The 22,820-nt window shown below is 43.4% G+C and overlaps 1 protein-coding gene across 1 annotated transcript in view; it reads left to right on the top strand.

The window, feature by feature from the left end:
* COLGALT2 (collagen beta(1-O)galactosyltransferase 2) overlaps positions 1-17,787 on the top strand; it is a 328,242-nt gene extending 310,455 nt beyond the window's left edge. Inside the window, exons 11-12 of the mRNA XM_069737258.1 lie at positions 1,062-1,268; positions 16,111-17,787. Coding sequence (XP_069593359.1) covers positions 1,062-1,268; positions 16,111-16,384 — 481 coding nt within the window. The 3' untranslated portion in view covers positions 16,385-17,787. The remainder of the gene's footprint in view (positions 1-1,061; positions 1,269-16,110) is intronic.
* The last annotated feature ends 5,033 nt before the right edge of the window (positions 17,788-22,820 follow it).

The raw sequence follows: 22,820 nt of genomic DNA, 5'->3' as shown, positions 1-22,820 counted from the left end.
GTTGGCATGAAAATTGCCAGTAGAGCAAGACTTTGTTCTGAGATGACCTGCATTTCTGGGGTGGTTTCACGCAGAGCGTTCTTTTGAAAAATGTCCATGCAGTTTTTACAGCTAAAGACAGAAGTGTATCCAGAATAATAGCAGAAGAATATGTTCTTCCTTTATATTTCCCATTTCTTTTGAATCTTCAGCTATTTGCTGAAAAAACTGCATTGAAAATCAGTATCATTGGGGTGTGTTTAAGCTTTTGAGTATCTTTTAACCACTTCAGAGGCGAAACAATTATAGTGACATCCATTCTTCTGGCATTTTCCAATCTGAACACTCTCTGTATGTTACAATACAGGTCAACCGGAAAGCCCAAAAAATGCCTGCCATCTTTTGGAGAATCTTGCCATCATTTTTACCTAAAAGCGCTAGTAGCTTCTTCATTATTCAATGGAGTGAAAAAACCACAGTAAAAAAGACCTAATAAAAAAAAAAATGAAAAAACCCTCCAAAAAACACAAGCAGCCAAAACTGTTGGAAAAATTATCAGTATACAACCCAAAAAAAAGATGGAAAAAACTCTTGAAAAAAACACTGTTCTCTGAGGCATCTTCTGCTTGAAAACTTGTGTTTTTTCACTCCTGAAAAAAATCTGTGTGAACATAGCCTTAGACCTCAGGATGGTGACCGTCCAGGCCAAAATTTGCATTCATAATAGGATGCAAAAATGGACCCATATTATGATGTAATGTGTAAAATCTTAGGATGTGGGTTTGTAGCTATAGGGGGAGGTTGATAAGCTGCTAGAGACCTCCAGCATGCCGATACAGTGCTTGGTACTCTGACACTGGGGACCCATCAGGTTGACCCCATACATGTCTTCAGGCATTGCTTCATGTACATGGTCTTATGTAATTTACATGAAAGATTTATGTATATCTTCTATTTTTAAACTATTTTTGATACTTGGAGTAGCTTATAAATGAAATGTGGTATGTTACAATATTCTTTGCTAGCATAGCCCAATACGATAATTTATAGTGGCACTACAAGTTCTTACTCTTCTTCTGTAGCTACATTGGAAGGAAGAGAATGCAGGTGACGCGTCCGGAAAAGGCAGTCCCAAATGTGATGAATTTGGTTGAAGCAGATTATTCATATTGGACATTGGGTTACGCCATCTCACAGAAGGGAGCACGAAAACTGATTAATGCGGAACCATTGGGCAAGATGTTACCAGTGGATGAATTTATTCCAGTCATGTTTAACAAACACCCAGTGTAAGTATAACCACAAAATTATTGTTTTTTCATGTAACAAAAACATATTATACCGGTAATTATCCACAGTCAAACATTTTGACCAAAGTCACTTTTTCCACTACTTACATATGTGGATGGGGTTACAGAGGCACATCAAACGCATCTCTTCTATTACCATTTGCTACTTTTAAATTAGGACAAGTACAGGTTTTTTACTGATGTCATGTGCCATATCATGACTTGCCTATGTATCATCTGATTCTTGATTGTCTGCAGCTTAATATGCAGTATGCATTATTTTTAAAGGGAATCTGTCAGTAGGATCAACCGTCCTAGGCCTCATTACCTTTGTCTATATGGGCACGCAGGTCTTTAGAAGCTGAATATAATGATACCTTAGTATCTGCAATCTGATGTCTTATTCCCAAAAAATAGTAATAAATCACTTGGCACTCAAAAGTGCCAAGTGATTTATTACTATTGGATTGACGGGCTGGAAACCTGACTTGGGCACCACACAGGATCCTTGAGTGCCATGTGTTTTGTCTTTATTCCCAAGAAATCCATGTTTTTCTTATATGTAAATGAGCTGCTAAGTAAGATCTATGTGCCGGACACTGATCTCCCTGAGATCCCAGTGCAACAAGTGTACCCCTTTCGGGATGGTACCTAACTCCTGTAGGACCGGTCCTGCTCTGCCCTTATCTATTTTGATGTCTGCTGACACAAAATGTGGTAAGTTACAAGAGTTAGTACCCGTCACGATTGGGTTTTTTTAGCCGAACAGTGTTAAAAATGAACCTGTCAGCAGGATTGTGCTCATTAACCTACCGACAGTGTCAGATCGGTGCCATTATACTGATTACAATGATACCTGGTGATGAAATCAGTCTTGTGGTTGTTCTTTAATCTTTATTTTCAGTTAAAGAGATTCTCGTGTCCGGGCGGATACGGTGGACAATATGCATGCTTTCATTTTATTTTTTATTCACTTAAATTCGTAGCCATGGGTCTGACCAGACGTGTCATTGCATTTTTAAATTGAAGTTTTTTAACCCCTTCCCGACCCATGACGCCACGTAGGCGTCATGAAAGTCGGTGCCATTCCGACCCATGACGCCTATGCGGCGTCATGGAAAGATCGCGTCCCTGCAGATCGGGTGAAAGGGTTAACTCCCATTTCACCCGATCTGCAGGGACAGGGGGAGTGGTAGTTTAGCCCAGGGGGGGTGGCTTCACCCCCTCGTGGCTACGATCGCTCTGATTGGCTGTTGAAAGTGAAACTGCCAATCAGAGCGATTTGTAATATTTCACCCATTATAACGGGTGAAATATTACAATCCAGCCATGGCCGATGCTGAAATATCATCGGCCATGGCTGGAAATACTAATGTGCCCCCACCCCACCCCTCCGATCGCCCCCCCACCCCCCCGATCTGGCCGGTACACTGCTCCGGCTCCCCTCCGTCCTGTGCTCCGCTCCCCCCCGTGCTCGTGTCCGCTCCCCCCGTGCTCCAATCACCCCCCCGTGCTCCAATCACCCCCCCTGCACTCCGATCCACCCCCCCCGTGCTCCGTTCCACCCCCCCGTGCTCCATTCCAGCCCCCCCGTGCTCCGTTCCACGCCCCCCGCGCTCCGTTCCACCCCTCCCGCGCTCTGATTCCCCCCCCGTGCTCCGATCCCCCCCCCCGTGGTCCCCCCCCCCACCCTATCATACTTACCGATCCAGCCGTGGTCCCGTCCGTCTTCTCCCGGGCGCCGCCATCTTCCAAAATGGCGGGCGCATGCGCAGTGCGCCCGCCGAATCTGCCGGCCGGCAGATTCGTTCCAAAGTGCATTTTGATCACTGAGATATAATCTATCTCAGTGATCAAAATAAAAAAAATAATAAATGACCCCCCCCCTTTGTCACCCCCATAGGTAGGGACAATAAAAAAATAAAGAAATTTTTTTTTTTCCACTAATGTTAGAATAGGGTTAGGGTTAGGGTTAGGGGTAGGGTTAGGGGTAGGGTTAGGGCTAGGGTTAGGGGTAGGGCTAGGGGTAGGGTTAGGGGTAGGGTTAGGGGTAGGGTTAGGGTTAGGGGTAGGGTTAGGGCTAGGGTTAGGGGTAGGGTTAGGGGTAGGGTTAGGGTTAGGAATGTGCACACGTATTCTGGTCCTCTGCGGATTTTTCCGCTGCGGATTTGATAAATCCGCAGTGCTAAACCGCTGCGGATTTATGGCGGATTTACCGCGTTTTTATGCGCATTTCACTGCGGTTTTACAATTACGATTTTCTATTGGAGCAGTTGTAAAACCGCTGCGGAATCCGCACAAAGAAGTGACATGCTGCGGAATGTAAACCGCTGCGTTTCCGTGCAGTTTTTCCGCAGCATGTGTACAGTGATTTTTGTTTCCCGTAGGTTTACATTGAACTGTAAACTCATGGGAAACTGCTGCGGATCCGCAGCGTTTTCCGCAGCGTGTGCACATACCTTTAGAATTAGGCTATGTGCACACGGTGCGGATTTGGCTGCGGATCCGCAGCAGTGTTCCATCAGGTTTACAGTACCATGTAAACATATGGAAACCAAATCCGCTGTGCCCATGGTGCAGAAAATACCGTGCGGAAACGCTGCGTTGTATTTTCCGCAGCATGTCAATTCTTTGTGCGGATTCCGCAGCGTTTTACACCTGTTCCTCAATAGGAATCCGCAGGTGAAATCCGCACAAAAAACACTGGAAATCCGCGGAAAATCCGCAGGTAAAACACAGTGCCTTTTACCCGCGGATTTTTCAAAAATGGTGTGGAAATATCTCACACGAATCCGCAACGTGGGCACATAGCCTTAGGGTTAGGGTTGGAATTAGGGTTGTGGTTAGGGTTAGGGGTGTGTTGGGGTTAATGTTGTGGTTAGGGGTGTGTTGGGGTTAGGGTTGTGATTAGGGTTATGGCTACAGTTGGGATTAGGGTTAGGGGTGTGTTGGGGTTAGTGTTGGAGTTAGAATTGAGGGGTTACCACTGTTTAGGCACATCAGGGGTCTCCAAACGCAACATGGCGCCACCATTGATTCCAGCCAATCTCGTATTCAAAAAGTCAAATGGTGCTCCCTCACTTCCGAGCCCTGACGTGTGCCCAAACAGTGGTTTACCCCCACATATGGGGTACCAGCATACTCAGGACAAACTGCGCAACAATTACTGGGGTCCAATTTCTCCTGTTACCCTTGTGAATCTAAAAAATTGCTTGCTAAAACATAATTTTTGAGGAAAGAAAAATGATTTTTTATTTTCACGGCTCTGCGTTGTAAACGTCTGTGAAGCACTTGGGGGTTCAAAGTGCTCACCACATATCTAGATAAGTTCCTTGGGGGGTCTAGTTTCTAAAATGGGGTCACTTGTGGGGGGTTTCTACTGTTTAGGCACACCAGGGGCTCTGCAAACGCAACGTGACACCCGCAGACCATTCCATCAAAGTCTGCATTTCAAAAGTCACTACTTCCCTTCTGAGCCCCGACGTGTGCCCAAACAGTGGTTTACCCCCACATATGGGGTATCAGCGTACTCAGGAGAAACTGGACAACAACTTTTGGGGTCCAATTTCTCCTGTAACCCTTGGGAAAATAAAAAATTCTGGGCTAAATAATTATTTTTGAGGAAAGAAAACGTATTTATTATTTTCACGGCTCTGCATTATAAACTTCTATGAAGCACTTGGGGGTTCAAAGTGCTCACCACACATCTAGATAAGTTCCTTTCAGGGTCTAGTTTCCAAAATGGGGTCACTTGTGGGGGGTTTCTACTGTTTAGGCACATCAGGGGCTCTGCAAACGCAACGTGACGCCCGCAGAGCATTCCATCAAAGTCTGCATTTCAAAACGTCACTACTTCAATTCCAAGCCCCGGCATGTGCCCAAACAGTAGTTTACCCCCACATATGGGGTATCACCGTACTCAGGAGAAACTGGACAACAAATATTGGGGTCAAATTTCTCCTGTTACCCTTGGGAAAATTAAAAAATTCTGGGCTAAATAATTATTTTTGAGGAAAGAAAACGTATTTATTATTTTCACGGCTCTGCATTATAAACTTCTATGAAGCACTTGGGGGTTCAAAGTGCTCACCACACATCTAGATAAGTTCCTTTGGGGGTCTAGTTTCCAAAATGGGGTCACTTGTGGGGGGTTTCTACTGTTAAGCCACATCAGGGGCTCTGCAAACGCAACGTGATGCCCACAGAGCATTCCATCAAAGTCTGCATTTCAAAACGTCACTACTTCACTTCCGAGCCCCGGCATGTGCCCAAACAGTGATTTACCCCCACATATGGGGTATCAGCGTACTCAGGAGAAACTGGACAACAACTTTTGGGGTCAAATTTCTCCTGTTACCCTTGGGAAAATAAAAAATTGCAGGCTAAAAGATCATTTTTGAGAAAATAATTTTTTTTTTTATTTTCATGGCTCTGCGTTATAAACTTCTGTGAAGCACTTGGGGGTTCAAAGTCCTCACCACACATCTAGATTAGTTCCTTTGGGGGTCTAGTTTCTAAAATGGTGTCATTTCTGGGGGATCTCCAATGTTTAGGCACACAGGGGCTCTCCAAACGTGACATGGTGTCCGCTAATGATTGGAGCTAATTTTCCATTTAAAAAGCCAAATGGCGTGCCATCCCTTCCGAGCCCTGCCGTGCGCCCAAACAGTGGTTTACCCCCACATATGGGGTATCAGCGTACTCAGGACAAACTGGACAACAATATTTGGGGTCCAATTTCTCCTATTATCCTTGGCAAAATAGGAAATTCCAGGCTAAAAAATCATTTTTGAGGAAAGAAAAATTATTTTTTATTTTCATGGCTCTGCGTTATAAACTTCTGTGAAGCACCTGGGGGTTTAAAGTGCTCAATATGCATCTAGATAAGTTCCTTGGGGGGTCTAGTTTCCAAAATGGGGTCACTTGTGCGGGAGCTCCAATGTTTAGGCACACAGGGGCTCTCCAAACGCGACATGGTGTCCGCTAACAATTGGAGCTAATTTTCCATTCAAAAAGTCAAATGGCGCGCCTTCTCTTCCGAGCCCTGCCGAGTGCCCAAACAGTGGTTTACCCCCACATATGAGGTATCGGCGTACTCGGGAGAAATTGCCCAACAAATTTTATGATCCATTTTATCCTACTGCCCATGTGAAAATGAAAAAATTGAGGCGAAAAGAATTTTTTTGTGAAAAAAAATTACTTTTTCATTTTTACAGATCAATTTGTGAAGCACCTGAGGGTTTAAAGTGCTCACTAGGCATCTAAATTAGTTCCTTGGGGGGTCTAGTTTCCAAAATGGGGTCACTTGTGGGGGAGCGCCAATGTTTAGGCACACAGGAGCTATCCAAACGCGACATGGTGTCCGCTAACGATGGAAATAATTTTTCATTCAAAAAGTCAAATGGCGCTCCTTCCCTTCCGAGCCTTACCATGTGCCCAAACAGTGGTTTACCCCCACATGTGAGGTATCGGTGTACTCAGGAGAAATTGCCCAACACATTTTAGGATCCATTTTATCCTGTTGCCCATGTGAAAATGAAAAAATTGAGGCTAAAAGAATTTTTTTGTGAAAAAAAAGTACTTTTTCATTTTTACGGATCAATTTGTGAAGCACCTGGGGGTTCAAAGTGCTCACTATGCATCTAGATAAGTTCCTTGGGGCGTCTAGTTTCCAAAATGGGGTCACTTGTGGGGGAGCTCCAATTTTTAGGCACACGGGGGCTCTCCAAACGTGACATGGTGTCCGCTAAAGAGTGGAGCCAATTTTTGATTCAAAAAGTCAAATGGCGCTCCTTCCCTTCCAAGCCCTGCCGTGCGCCAAAACAGTGGTTTACCCCCACATATGAGGTATCAGCGTACTCAGGACAAATTGGACAACAACTTTCGTGGTTCAGTTTCTCCTTTTACCATTGGGAAAATAAAAAAATTGTTGCTAAAAGATAATTTTTGTGACTAAAAAGTTAAATGTTCATTTTTTCCTTCCATGTTGCTTCTGCTGCTGTGAAGCACCTGAAGAGTTAATAAACTTCTTGAATGTGGTTTTGAGTACCTTGAGGGGTGCAGTTTTTAGAATGGTGTCACTTTTGGGTATTTTCAGCCATATAGACCCCTCAAACTGACTTCAAATGTGAGGTGGTCCCTAAAAAAAATGGTTTTGTAAATTTCGTTGTAAAAATGACAAATCGCTGGTCGAATTTCAACCCTTATAACTTCCTAACAAAAAAAAATTTTGTTTCCAAAATTGTGCTGATGTAAAGTAAACATGTGGGAAATGTTATTTATTAACTATTTTGTGTCACATATCTCTCTGGTTTAACAGAATAAAAATTCAAAATGTGAAAATTGCGAAATTTTCAAAATTTTCGCCAAATTTCCGTGTTTATCACAAATAAATGCAGAATTTATTGACCTAAATTTACCACTAACATGAAGCCCAATATGTCACGAAAAAACAATCTCAGAACCGCTAGGATCCGTTGAAGCGTTCCTGAGTTATTACCTCATAAAGGGACACTGGTCAGAATTGCAAAAAACGGCAAGGTCTTTAAGGTCAAAATAGGCTGGGTCTTGAAGGGGTTAATTACTATGAATTAGACTAGAATTGGACTGGAATTGACTGGAAGGTAAAGGAATAGATAACCACTATAATGTTTCGTTTTCTTTTAACATTCACCCCCATACTACTTTATTTCTTCCTATCTCCTGTAATCCCTCCACCCAGTAAGGAACTAGTCATTTCTTCCTCAATCCTCCCCAGTCACCTCACCTCCTCCACAGAACTGTTCCTCCACATACAATCCTTTTTCTCCAGACACACACTGCCACATCATGACCTATCCAGCTCACACCTTCTAACGCTCAGTCTGCTGCTCCTCATTGCTGGCGACATATCCCCAAATCCTGGCCCTCCTCATCACATTCCCACACTCATTTCTAATCCCCTGCCACAATCCTCTACACGTCTTCACAACCATAGTAACCTCATACCCATTCATCCTGCCCCCACTCCCCCAATTTCCCTATCTGGAGCACTATGGAACGCACGCTCTGTCTGCAATAAACTGTCATTTATCCATGACCTCTTTATCAATAACAAACTCTCCTTCCTCGGCATCACTGAAACCTGGCTCACCCCTTCTGACACAGCCTCCCCTGCTGCACTCTCTTACGGTGGCTTCCACCTTTCTCACACACCCCGACCCAGCAGCAAGCATGGCGGAGGAGTTGGTTTTCTCCTGTCAGATAACTGCTCCTTCACCCCAATCCCACTGCCACCCTCTGTTACCCTCCCTTCCTTTGAGGTGCACTCTGTACGCATCTACTCACCCTCCAACCTCCAACTGGCTGTCATCTACCGTCCCCCAGGGCCAGCCACCACCTTCTTTGACCACTTCACCACCTGGCTACTCCATTTCCTCGCCGCTGACATCCCCACTATCATCATGGGCGACTTCAACATCCCCATTGACACTTCCCTCTCAGCTGCCTCTAAACTTCTATCTCTCACTTCCTCCTTTGGCCTCACTCAATGGTCTTCTACAGCCACCCACAAAGATGGTCACACACTGGACCTCATCTTCACCCGCCTCTGCTCCCTATCTAACCTCTCAAACTCACCTCTTCCTCTTTCTGACCACAACCTACTCACATTCTCTTCCCTTTCCACTCCTTGTCTACAACCCCCACCCCACAAACTCTCACATCCTCGCAGAAATCTTAAACACCTTGATCTTCACTCACTCTCTGAATCCCTCCTCCCTCTCACAGACATAAGCTCCCTACACAATGCGGATGATGCTGCTGCTCTATATAACACCACAATAGCTGCAGCTTTGGAATCTCTTGCCCCTCTCACACATACCAAAGCTCGCAAAATCAACAGACAACCCTGGAACACCAGCATGACCAAAGAACTGAGGCGAGCTTCCAGAGCTGCTGAGCGCAGATGGAAAAGATCCCACTCCAACGAGCACTTCATTGCATTCAAACAGTCCCTCACTACTTTCAAGACCACACTCGCCACAGCCAAACAAACCTACTTCTCATCTCTCATATCCTCCCTGTCTCACAACCCCAAACAGTTATTCAACACCTTCAACTCTCTCCTCCGTCCCCCAGCACCTCCTCCCTCCCCACTCATCTCAGCAGAAGACTTCGCCTCATTTTTCAAGCAGAAAATTGAGAACATCAAAGACAGTTTTAGTAAACAACCCCCAGAACCCTTCCTCCCAACCACCCAGCCCGCCACCTCCAAAACCAACTTCTCCACCATTACAGAAGATGGACTCTCCACTCTACTCTCAAGATCGCATCTCACCACCTGTGCACTTGACCCACTCCCATCCCACTTCATCCCAAACCTCACCACAGTCTTCATCCCAACCCTAACCCATCTCTTCAACCTATCACTAACAACTGGCATTTTCCCCTCAAGCTTTAAACATGCCTCAATCACACCTATCCTCAAAAAGCCCTCTCTTGACCCATCCTCTGTATCTAGCTATCGCCCTATATCACTTCTCCCCTTTGCCTCAAAACTACTGGAACAACATGTCCATCTTGAACTGTCCTCCCATCTATCTTCCTGCTCCTTCTTCGACCGCTTTCAATCAGGCTTCCGATCACACCACTCCACTGAAACTGCCCTAACTAAGGTCACCAATGACCTATTAACCGCCAAGAGCAAGCGACACTACTCTATCCTCCTCCTCCTGGACCTGTCCTCTGCCTTTGACACAGTGGACCATTCCCTGCTGCTGCAGACCCTCTCATCCCTTGGAATCACAGACTTGGCCCTGGATCTCGTCATACCTAACTGACCGTACATTCAGCATCTCCCACTCACACACCACCTCCTCACCTCGCCCCCTATCTGTGGGAGTCCCACAAGGTTCAGTTCTAGGACCCCTGTTCTTCTCCATTTACACCTTTGGCCTGGGACAGCTCATAGAATCTCACGGCTTTCAGTATCATCTCTATGCTGACGACACACAGATCTACATCTCCGGACCAGATATTACCACCCTACTAAACAGAATCCCTCAATGTCTGTCTGCTATTTCATCCTTCTTCTCCACTAGATTTCTTAAACTTAACATGGACAAAACAGAATTCATCATCTTTTCCCCATCTCACACGACCTCCCCAACGAACCTATCCATTACAGTAAACGGCTGGCCACTCTCCCCAGTCCCACAAGCCCGCTGTCTTGGGGTAATCCTTGACACTGATCTCTCTTTTAAACCACATATCCAAACCCTTTCCACTTCCTGTCGCCTCCAACTCAAAAATATTTCATGGATCCGCACATTCCTAAACCAAGAATCCGCAAAGACCCTAGTCCATGCCCTCATCATCTCCCGCCTTGACTACTGTAACCTCCTGCTCTGTGGCCTCCCCTCTAACACTCTTGCACCCCTCCAATCTATTCTAAACTCTGCTGCCCGACTAATCCACCTGTCCCCCTCGCTATTCCCCGGCCTCTCCCCTCTGTCAATCCCTGCACTGGCTCCCCATCACCCAGAGACTCCAGTACAAAAGCCTAACCATGACATACAAAGCCATCCACAACCTGTCTCCTCCATACATCTGCGACCTCGTCTCCCGGTACTCTCCTGCACGCAACCTCCGATCCTCACAAGATCTCCTTCTCTACTCCCCTATTATCTCCTCTTCCCACAATCGCATACAAGATTTCTCTCGTGCATCCCCCCTACTCTGGAATTCTCTACCACAACATATCAGACTCTCGCCTACCATCGAAACCTTCAAAAAGAACCTGAAGACCCACCTCTTCCGACAAGCCTACAACCTGCAGTAACCACCGATCGACCAAACCGCTGCACGGCCACCTCTACCCTACCTACTGTATCCTCACCCATCCCTTGTAGATTGTGAGCCCTCGCGGGCAGGGTCCTCTCTCCTCCTGTACCAGTTGTGACTTGTATTGTTCAAGATTATTGTACTTGTTTATTATGTATACCCCTCCTCACATGTAAAGCGCCATGGAATAAATGGCGCTATAATAATAATAAATAATAATAATAATAACATATAGTTTTCCTTGAAAAAACAAATTATCTTAACCCCTTTCTGCCATTGGACGTACTATTGTGGGGTGGGCCCTACTTCCCAAGGACGGAATAGTACGTCCAGTGCGATCAGCCGTGTTCAAGGGGGAGCGCGGCCGATCGAGGCTGGGTGTCAGCTGACTATCGCAGCTGACATCCGGCACTATGTGTCAGGAGCGGTCACGGACCGCCCCGGAACATTAACCCCTGGAACACTGCGATCAAACATGATCGCTGTGTTCCGGCGGTATAGGGAAGCATCACACAGGGAGGAGGGCTCCCTGGGTGCTTCCCTGAGACCTTCGGAGCAACGCGATGTGATCGCGTTGCTCCGAGGGTCTCCTACCTTCCCCTCCCTGCAGGCCCCGGATCCAAAATGGCCGCGGGGCTGCATCCGGGTCCTGCAGGGAGGTGGCTTCCAAACGCCTGCTCAGGGCAGGCGCCGGGAAGCCTCCCTGCTGTGCCTGTGTGATCGCTGATCTGACACAGTGCACAGCAAAGTGTCAGATCAGCAATCTGTCACTTTACTGTGATGTCCCCCCCTGGGGCAAAGTAAAAAAGTAAAAAACTAAAAAAATTACATGTGTAAAAAAAAAATAAATTCCTAAATAAATAATAATAAAAAATAATATTGTTCCAGTAAATACATTCCTTTATCTAAATAAAAAAAACAATAAAAGTACACATATTTAGTATCGCTGCGTCCGTAACGACCCGACCTATAAAACTGTCCCACTAGTTAACCCCTTCAGTGAACACCATAAAAAAAATGGAAAAACACTTTATTATCATACCGCCGAACAAAAAGTGGAATAACACGTGATCAAAAAGACGGATATAAATAACCATGGTAGCGCTGAAAATGACATCTTGTCCCGCAAAAAACGAGATGCCATACAGCATCATCAGCAAAAAAATAAAAAAGTTATAGTCCTCAGAATAAAGCGATGCAAAAATAATTATTTTTTCTATAAGTTTTTATCGTATAAGAGTGCCAAAACATAAAAAAATGATATAAATGAGGTATCGCTGTAATCGTACTGTCCCGAAGAATAAAACTGCTTTATCGATTTTACCAAATGCGAAACGGTATAAACCCCCCCCCCCCAAAAAAAAAAAAAAAAAGAAATTCAGGAATAGCTGGTTTTTGGTCATTCTGCCTCACAAAAATCGGAATAAAAAGCGATCAAAAATGTCACGTGCCCGAAAATAAAAACGTCAACTCGTCCCGCAAAAAACAAGACCTCACATGACTCTGTGGACCAAAATATGGAAAAATTATAGCTCTCAAAATGTGGTAACGCAAAAAATATTTTTTGCAATAAAAAGCATCTTTTAGTGTGTGACGTCTGCCAATCATAAAAATCTGCTAGAAAATCCGTTATAAATAGTAAATCAAACCCTCCTTCATCACCCCCTTAGTTAGGGAAAAATTAAAAAAATGTATTTATTTCCATTTTTCCAGTAGGGCTAGGGTTAGGGCTAGGGTTAGGGCTAGGGTTAGGGCTAGGGTTAGGGTAAGGGCTAGGGTTAGGGCTAGAGTTAGGGTTGGGGCTAGGGTTAAGGCTATAGTTAGGGTGGGGCTAAAGTTAGGGTTAGGGTTGGGGCTAAAGTTAGGGTTAGGGTTTGGATTACATTTACGGTTGGGAATACGGTTGGGATTAGGGTTAGGGGTGTGTCAGGGTTAGGGGTGTGGTTACGGTTACCGTTGCGTTGAGATTAGGGTTAGGGGTGTGTTTGGATTAGGGTTTCAGTTATAATTGGGGGGTTTCCACTGTTTAGGCACATCAGGGGCTCTCCAAACGCAACATGGCGTCCGATCTCAATTCCAGCCAATTCTGCATTGAAAAAGTAAAACAGTGCACCTTCCCTTCCGAGCTCTCCCGTGTGCCCAAACAGGGGTTTACCCCAACATATGGGGTATCAGCATACTCAGGACACATTGGACAACAACTTTTGGGGTTCAATTTCAACTGTTACCCTTGGCAAAATACAAAACTGGGGGCTAAAAAAAAATTTTTGTGGAAAAAAAAGGATTTTTTATTTTCACGGCTCTGCATTATAAACTGTAGTGAAACACTTGGGGGTTCAAAGTTCTCACAACACATCTAGATAAGTTCCTTGGGTGGTCTAGTTTCCAATATGGGGTCACTTGTGGGGGGTTTCTACTGTTTAGGTACAGTAGGTGCTCTGCAAACGCAATGTGACGCCTGCAGACCATTCCATCCAAGTCTACATTCCAAATGGAGCTCCTTCCCTTCCGAGCTCTGCCATGCGCCCAAACAGTGGTTTACCCCCACATATGGGGTATCAGCGTACTCAGGACAAATTGTACAACAACTTTTAGGGTCCAATTTCTTCTCTTACCCTTGGGAAAATAAGAAATTGGGGGCGAAAAGAACATTTTTGTGAAAAAATATGATTTTTTATTTTTACAGCTCTGCATTATAAACTTCTGTGAAGCAGAGGGGTGCAGTTTTTAGAATGATGTCACACTTGGTTATTTTCTATCATATAGACCCCTCAAAATGACTTCAAATGAGATGTGGTCCCTAAAAAAAATGGTGTTGTAAAACTGAGAAATTGCTGGTCAACTTTTAACCCTTATAACTCCCTAACAAAAATAAATTTTGGTTCCAAAATTGTGCTGATGTAAAGTAGACATGTGGAAAATGTTACTTATTAAGTATTTTGTGTGACATATCTCTGTGATTTAATTGCATATAAATTCAAAGTTGGAAAATTGTGAAATTTTCAAAATTTTCGCCAAATTTCCTTTTTTTCACAAATAAACGCAGGTAATATCAGAGAAATTTTACCACTATCATGAAGAAAAATATGTCACGAGAAAAGAATGTCAGAATCACCGGGAACCGTTGAAGCGTTCCAGAGTTATAACCTCATAAAGGGACAGTGGTCAGAATTGTAAAAATTGGCCCGGTTAATAATGTGCAAACCACCCTTGGGGGTAAATGGGTTAATGAAAATGGCACCGGCAGCCGTGCCTGCATAGTACCATCTATCGCGTTCCGATAAATGCCACTGCATAGGTAGCGCCAGCGCCATTTTGCTAGAGAAAAATAAATTATGCTCCATCAAGATGGCGCTGGCTCAGTAGCATCATTCCAATAGATGCGACTACGCCATTTTAATTTTTTGTTCTCTAGCAAAATGGCGCTGGCGCCATGTTAACATTAGCTGAACAAAAGAAGAAAGACACTGCATAAATGCGTGCACACCTACAATATATATATAATAAGATACAACTTTATTGTGTAGAAGCAAAGGACATACAAAATATAAAACCAATTAAAACCTGATCCATAAGGATCAAACACGAGCACACCATTCCCCCCATGCGGTGTTAAACCAGCGAAAGGCAAAAAATGGATACTGGTACAGTAATAATATATATCAGTATCGGAAAGTTAAATACAATATAAGGTATACATTTAAACCTAAAAAAAGTAACTGGCATTAACCATATGTATATATACTCCCACAAAAAGTGACAACACACAGGGCGTCCCCAGAGTTGTCAAAGACCAACAGCACCAAACCCAGTGCTATATAGTAATAACTGGATATAAGCCAGACTCAAAGCCCAATATACAGCAGCACTGGGATTGCTAGCAAAGATGAAATAGAAGCAGGTATCAGGCCAAAAGCTGGGTATGCCCGCTGTGAAAACACAGCCTGGTGGCAACCTGTTGCTAATGAGGCCAAGCTATATATAAAGTATGCTCACAAGGAGTAGAGATCCAAAAAAATGGATCAGCACGGTCACCGGAAGAAAAAGCCCCATGCTGGCTGGTCAGTGGGAGATGGAGGAGACGGTGTGGGAGAATCCAATGTTAACATTAGCATCTATTGGAAAGCAATAGATCCTACTGCGCAGGCCCAGCCGCCCACGCCATTTTGATTAAGATAAAAACATTTTTAAAAGAAATCTATATGTCTAAATAAAATGAAAAAAACGTATCACTCGTGGGTGCGCCAGTGGCTTTTATTTCTCTGGCTCTGTCCTGTGTCCAATCTCACACACCAAAAACTGACACAGCCAAACCATAACTGCAAGTTTAAATAGGAATCGTGGACATGGGCCACTCCCAAGGCCTGGAGTGGAGGGACAGATCCATCTCACTACCATCCTACAGATCTCTCCAAAATTAAAAGCCCATGTCAGGTTTTCTTAAATATAATTTGCTCCAATAGTTTGACCAAATCCACACTCTCTTTATTTTGCATTGTAACGATATCTGTGGCTGTAATTACAATGCACTCCAGCGGGTTTAATATACTTCTATGCACATCCTGTGGGACACATAATGAGCCTCATATATCATTCCACTTACTGACTCACAATAACATTGAAAATGGTATCTGATCTGCAAGCATAATGTTCTAGGAAAGGAGAAGCTGGTCAGATTGTTATTTATTTTATGTATATTTTATGGGGAAATATTCAGGAAGGCTTTGCTCAGACGTCCATTTTTCACATACATGTTGAATCTATCTTTTTCACAGATTATAATGGGTTCACATTCTGTCTATGGGGCTGTGCACAAGTCCATGTCCTTTTGTGGACCATGTGTCTGTGCAAAAATTATGGAGATATTTCCGTATTATACTAGAGTCATGGTTGAAAATCAACCATACAAGTCTATGAGTATGTGAAAATCACGGGCAGCATGTGGAAGGCATCAGTGTACAGTCCGTGTGCTGTGTATTTATTGTGTTATAATAGTTTCATATCATCTTCTTGTGTCTAGAGAGAAGTATATGGGACACTATCACCCACGGGATCTCAAGGCCTTTTCTGCTGAACCTCTGCTTGTCTACCCCACTCATTACACTGGACAACCAGGATACTTTAGTGACACCGAAACATCCACCATATGGGACAATGAAACGGTGGCAACTGATTGGGACAGACGATACTCTGGAAAGACAAGACAGCAGGGTCAAATACACACAGATGCTCAGAATACAGAAGCATTGTCACCGCAGACGACACTGGACACATCATCTCGGGATGAACTATGATTACTAGAAACTTGTGTGTACAGAACCTAGATTTTGTATAGAAAAAAATGTTTACTGTGAATATTTGGTAATAACAAATCATTTTCTGTGGGTGAGCACATGTCCATACCATTGGCTACAAAAGACCCTCTCTAACCCTCTACATCTACAAAACTGAACCTGAAAATCTGATTAAAAACGTTTCTGAATGACATTTTTTCCATGTTTGGTGATGTAGTTGAGGACTTCAGCACTACGACACCAAGAAAATTGCAGGAAAACAAAAAACATTTTTTTTAATTTGCTTGTTGTCTTAGACAGATTTCAGACTTTTCCGTGTCCTGTCTGAGTATGGACCATGAGGCACGGACTGCCTGCAGGTCTCCTGGCCCATAGTCAGCAGCCTCAAATATGCTTATGGTACTATCAACTTTGGATCAGGAGACCCGCGGCCAGTCCATGCATTGTGGTCCGTACCGGGACCGTATTTCATGGATGTCTGAATACGGTATGTTGTATTTACTGGTTCCGCTTAGTGTGTACCTCCTGACTGCAAGTGTCGCACTACTGTTATGGCCGTTGTGCACATCGAGTACTAGGCAACATTTTTTTCACATACTCGTGATACAACAAACTTATCAGTAAGAAATCAATAGGATAAAAATAGTTGGATGCAAGTCTCCCTAATATAAACCTCATAAGGCTCCAATGGAAACCTTTGTAGAATTTCTGTTTGTTTCGATTTATGTGCAGGAAAATATAATCTATGTGCTATGTGGTCAATTCTGAACATATTTTAGTACTGTCTATTTTGATGCTAAAACTATTTTGACTTTGATACTTTCGTACAGTATCAGTAATTATGTTATCAGGACTGAGTGCAAGTTATTTAAGTGGGATATCTATAGCGTTTCCATTACAGAGTCTAAAGATATTCTAAGGTTAAAAAATAAATCATACAATTATTGTTTATTATTGAACATGTGATGTTAAATAATTCTATAAAAGTAAGAAATAATTCTTAATATCAATAAAACCCATGATGAATTCAGTGCTACGAAGAATAACATGAGAAGACTGCAGAGACCGGGAGGAGGCTACAAAACACATGTGGCATGTGTGTCACGGGGAATACAGTCACATCTTAGGTTGCCAACTATCCATTTTCATTTTTTTCTACTTAAAACCAAGCATAAGGAGTAGTTTGGCTAAGTGGAGCCTTTTTATAATGTAAAATCAAAGCTTATTGCCACTATACTGGGACTGGATTGCCAACTATGTAACTTTTGACAGATTCATTTTAGTAACATTTTTCGTCTTTTTTTCCTCATGTGCATTCAACAGTAGATTGTTTTCATTTCCATTTGTATATGTCTGTTATGAAGTTACAGTATAAAAAAAAGTATATACCTCAACATATACAATCTTTTTGTTGTGTACTTGTTTTTATTTTATTTTTTGCTGCTCACTTTTTCCAATACAATAAAAAAAATTGTTTTTTGACACATAGGGTAAAGCCAGGACACTCCTAGCCTCCCCTAAAGACGCAGAGCCAGAATGGCCATCTGGCAATTCTGAAAATGCTAGCTGGGCCCGTCCGGCAGTGAACCATAATGGCCAGCAACACATGTTAGCAGTGTTTGCATCCTCAGTACACAGATACTATTAACAAGTGTGTCAGAGCGGAGTGCCATCAGCACTCAGGCAGAGGCTGGCACCTCACCAGGGACATCAGAGGGCGCAATGACATCACTTCATCATGTGGCCTGCACCGAGCCATAACTGCAGTGTGGGAGTGGGTCGTGCTGATTATTAGTTTATGTTATTCTTTGCACAGTGTGGGCATTTGTATTATAAGGAGGTACAGAGGGCATTATTATTATAAGGAAATACGGGGGACATTTTTACTATAAATAGGCAGAGTACAACATTATTATTATTATTATTATATTGAGACAAGGGGGCATTATTACTATAAAGACACATTATTGTAATGGGACATAATTATAAGGCGGCTTGGTGATATTTTTATTATAAGATTGTAAGCTTGCCTCATAGATTGTAAGCTTGCGAGCAGGGCCCTCATTCCTCTTGGTATCTATCTTGAACTGAGATCTCTGTTATGCTGTAATGTCTATTGTCTGTACAAGTCCCCTCTATAATTTGTAAAGCGCTGCGGAATATGTTGGCGCTATATAAATAAAATTATTATTATATTATTATTATTATTATTATTATTATAAGCAGGCACAGGGGGACTTATGATTGTAAGAAGGAGCAACGGGTATTGTCATTAAAAGGAGCCACGGGGGGCATTATTATTACAATGTGGAGCCACGGGGGGCATTATTATTACAATGAGGAGCCATGGGGTGCATTATTGCTATCATAAGGCACAGAGAGTTCATTATTAGTTTGCAGGGGCACAGAGGGTACACTATTACTTTGTGATGCACAAAGGAGAGTACCTTTACACTGCAGGGCACAGAGGGGGCATTATTTGTGTCTAGGGACAGGTTATTGCACAATATGGTTTGCGTAATGGAGGGGAATGTGAGGAGAGGACTGGAAAAACAGTAATCCAAGGATGTCTCTGTGTTACATACTGCAAGGACGACTTATGGATGGAAGACACAGTCATGGCGGTCTGGGCCAAATAGAAAAATAAAGGGAAAATGAATTACAACAATCAGCGAGAATGTTACTGGTGAGTCCGTGGATTTATCTGTACTGTATTCTGCAGAGTGCCTCTATAGAGCAGATATCTACCATTATATTGTCACTGTATGTGGGTAATCTTGTGTTAAATTGAATCGTGTATTTTGGAAACTTAGATGGAAGCCCTGATGTAAATGCTCAACAAAGAGCTCAGCACAAATGTGAACCTAGTCTTAAAACAGTTTTCTCCCAGCGATACCAAATTACCCGTATATACTCGAGTATAAGCCAAGAATTTCAGCCCATTTTGTTAAGCTAAAATTGCCCCTCTCGGTTTATACTCGTGTCATTCCCAGGGGTCGGCAGGGGAGGGGGAAGGGCAGCTGTCTAATCATACTCACCTGCTCCTGGCGCAGTCCCTGCATGTCCCTGGTTCTCCTGGCACTGACAGCTTCTTCCTGTGTTGAGCGGTCACATGGTACCGCTCATTACAGTAATGAATATTGACGCGACTCCATTCCCATAGGGGTGGAGCCGCATATTCATTACTGTAATGAGCGGTACCATACAGGAAGAAGCTGCCGGCGCCCGGAGAACCAGGGACGTGCAGGGACCACGCCAGGAGCAGGTGAGTATAATGGGGCATTGCGCGATATTCACCTCTCCTCGTTCCACCGCTGGGCTTCATCTTCCGCGTCCTCTGTCCGTGACGTTCAGGTTAGAGGGCACAATGACGTGTTATTGTGCGCGCCGCCCTCTACCTGAATAGTCACTGCGGAAGACGCTGAGGAGCAGCGGGCAGCAACGAGAGGTGAGTATGTCATTTTTTTTTATTGCAGCAGCAGCAGATATACTGTACAGTTAATAATATCGGCATAAACTGCATTTTATGGGGCCATAATCTACTTTTATGCAGCATTATATGGGGCAGATTTCCTATAGAGCATCTTGTGGGGCAATAATCAACTTTTATGCAGCATCATATGGGGCAAATGTTTCCATGGAGCATCTTATGGGGCAATAATCAACTTTTATGCTGCATTATATGGGGCAAATTTCCTATGGAGCATCTTATGGGGCAATAATCAACTTTTATGCAGCATTATATAGGACAAATCTCCTATGGAGTATCTTATGGGGCAATATTCAACTTTTAAGCAGCATTATATGGGGCAAATATCTTTATGGAACATCTTATGGGGCCATAATCAGCATTTGTGCAGCATTATATGGGGTAAATATCTCTATGGAGCATTTTATGGGGCCATAATCAACATTTGTGCAACATTATATGGGGCAAATGTCTCTATGGGGCCATTATTAACCTTTGTGCTGCATTATATGGGCATATTTTAATATGGAGCATCTTATGGGGCCCATCATAAATTTTATGGAGCATTATATGGGGCGTATTTTGTATGGATCATCTTATGGGGCCCATCATGAACTATATGGAGCATTATATGGGGCTCCTGATTAAATATGGATATTCAAAAACACTTAACCTACTGATATCTCAATTAATTTTACTTTTATTGGTATCTATTTTTATTTTTGAAATTTACTGGTAGCGTTTGCATTTTCCACCCTAGGCTTATACTCGAGTCATTAAGTTTTCCCAGTTTTTTGTGTCAAAATTAAGGGTCTCGGCTTATACTTGGGTCAGCTTATACTCGAGTATATACGGTAATTCTCATTTCTGGAAAACACCCAGGAGTCAAAATAGACACTACACCCATAGACGAATTTTCAGAAGATTGTAATTTCCAAAATAGAATCAGTTCTGGTGAGTTCCTGCGATTCTAGCACATTAGGAACTCCACAAATGGCACTAGTAAACAATACCAGCAAATTCTGGCCTCCAAAAGTCAAATGATGCACCTTCCTTCTAAGCCCTGCCTTGTGCCCAAACAAAACACACAAAGTGAGCTGTACTTTGATTTGACATACATGCAACATATAAACGCATGTTCACTTAGCCATTAACCCCTTTCTGACATCGGACGTACTATCCCGTCCATGTGGGGTGGGCCCCTATGACCATGGACGGGATAGTACGTCCAGCGCGATCGGCGGCGCTCACGGGGGGAGCGCCGCCGATCGCGGCCGGGTGTCAGCTGCCTATCGCAGCTGACATCCGACACTATGTGCCAGGAGCGGTCACGGACCGCCCCCGGCACATTAACCCCTGGCACACCGCGATCAAAGATGATCGCGATGTGCCGGCGGTGCAGGGAAGCACCGCGCAGGGAGGGGGCTCCCTGCGGGCTTCCCTGAGCCCCCCGCAGCAACGCGATGTGATCGCGTTGCTGCGAGGGTCTTACCTCCCTCCCTCCCTGCTCGAGCCCCGGATCCAAGATGGCCGCGGATCCGGGTCCTGCAGGGAGGGAGGTGGCTCAGAGCAGGCACTGTGAAGCAGCCTGCACTGCTCTCAGATCGGTGATCTGACAGAGTGCTGTGCAAACTGTCAGATCACCGATCTGTGATGTCCCCCCCTGGGACAAAGTAAAAAAGTAAAAAAAAAATTTTTCAAATGTGTAAAAAAAAATAAAAAAAAATATTCCAAAATAATGAAAAAAAAAAAATAATATTCCCATAAATACATTTCTTTATCTAAATAAAAAAAACAAAACAATAAAAGTACACATATTTAGTATCGCCGTGTCCGTAACGACCCGACCTATAAAACTGGCCCACTAGTTAACCCCTTCAGTAAACACCGTAAGAAAAAAAAAAAAAAAAAACGAGGCAAAAAACAACGCTTTATTATCATACCGCCGAACAAAAAGTGGAATAACACGCGATCAAAAAGACAGATATAAATAACCATGGTACTGCTGAAAACGTCATCTTGTCCCGCAAAAAACGAGCCGCCATACAGCATCATCAGCAAAAAAATAAAAAAGTTATAGTCCTGAGAATAAAGCGATGCCAAAATAATTATTTTTTCTATAAAATAGTTTTTATCGTATAAAAGCGCCAAAACATAAAAAAATGATATAAATGAGGTATCGCTGTAATCGTACTGACCCGAAGAATAAAACTGCTTTATCAATTTTACCAAACGCGGAACGGTATAAACGCCTCCCCCAAAAGAAATTCATGAATAGCTGGTTTTTGGTCATTCTGCCTCACAAAAATCGGAATAAAAAGCGATCAAAAAATGTCACGTGCCCGAAAATGTTACCAATAAAAACGTCCCGCAAAAAACAAGACCTCACATGACTCTGTGGACCAAAATATAGAAAAATTATAGCTCTCAAAATGTGATAACGCAAAAAATATTTTTTGCAATAAAAAGCGTCTTTCAGTGTGTGACGGCTGCCAATCATAAAAATCCGCTAAAAATCCGCTATAAAAGTAAATCAAACCCCCCTTCATCACCCCCTTAGTTAGGGAAAAATTAAAAAAATGTATTTATTTCCATTTTCCCATTAGGGCTAGGGTTAGAGTTAGGGATAGGGCTAGGGTTAGGATTAGGGTTAGGGCTAGGGCTACAGTTTGGGTTGGGGCTAAAGTTACAGTTAGGGTTTAGATTACATTTACAGTTGGGAATGGGGTTGGGATTAGGGTTAGGGGTGTGTCTGGGTTAGAGGTGTGGTTAGGGTTACTGTTGGGATTAGGGTTAGGGGTGTGTTTGGATTAGGGTTTCAGTTATAATTGTGGGGTTTCCACTGTTTAGGCACATCAGGGGCTCTCCAAACGCGACATGGCGTCCGATCTCAATTCCAGCCAATTCTGCGTTGAAAAAGTAAAACAGTGCTTCTTCCCTTCCGAGCTCTCCCGTGTGCCCAAACAG

This window comes from Ranitomeya imitator, chromosome 8 (genome assembly GCF_032444005.1).
Source record: "Ranitomeya imitator isolate aRanImi1 chromosome 8, aRanImi1.pri, whole genome shotgun sequence".
In the NCBI taxonomy this organism is placed as follows: domain Eukaryota; kingdom Metazoa; phylum Chordata; class Amphibia; order Anura; family Dendrobatidae; genus Ranitomeya; species Ranitomeya imitator.
This window is presented reverse-complemented; position numbering and strand designations above follow the sequence as displayed.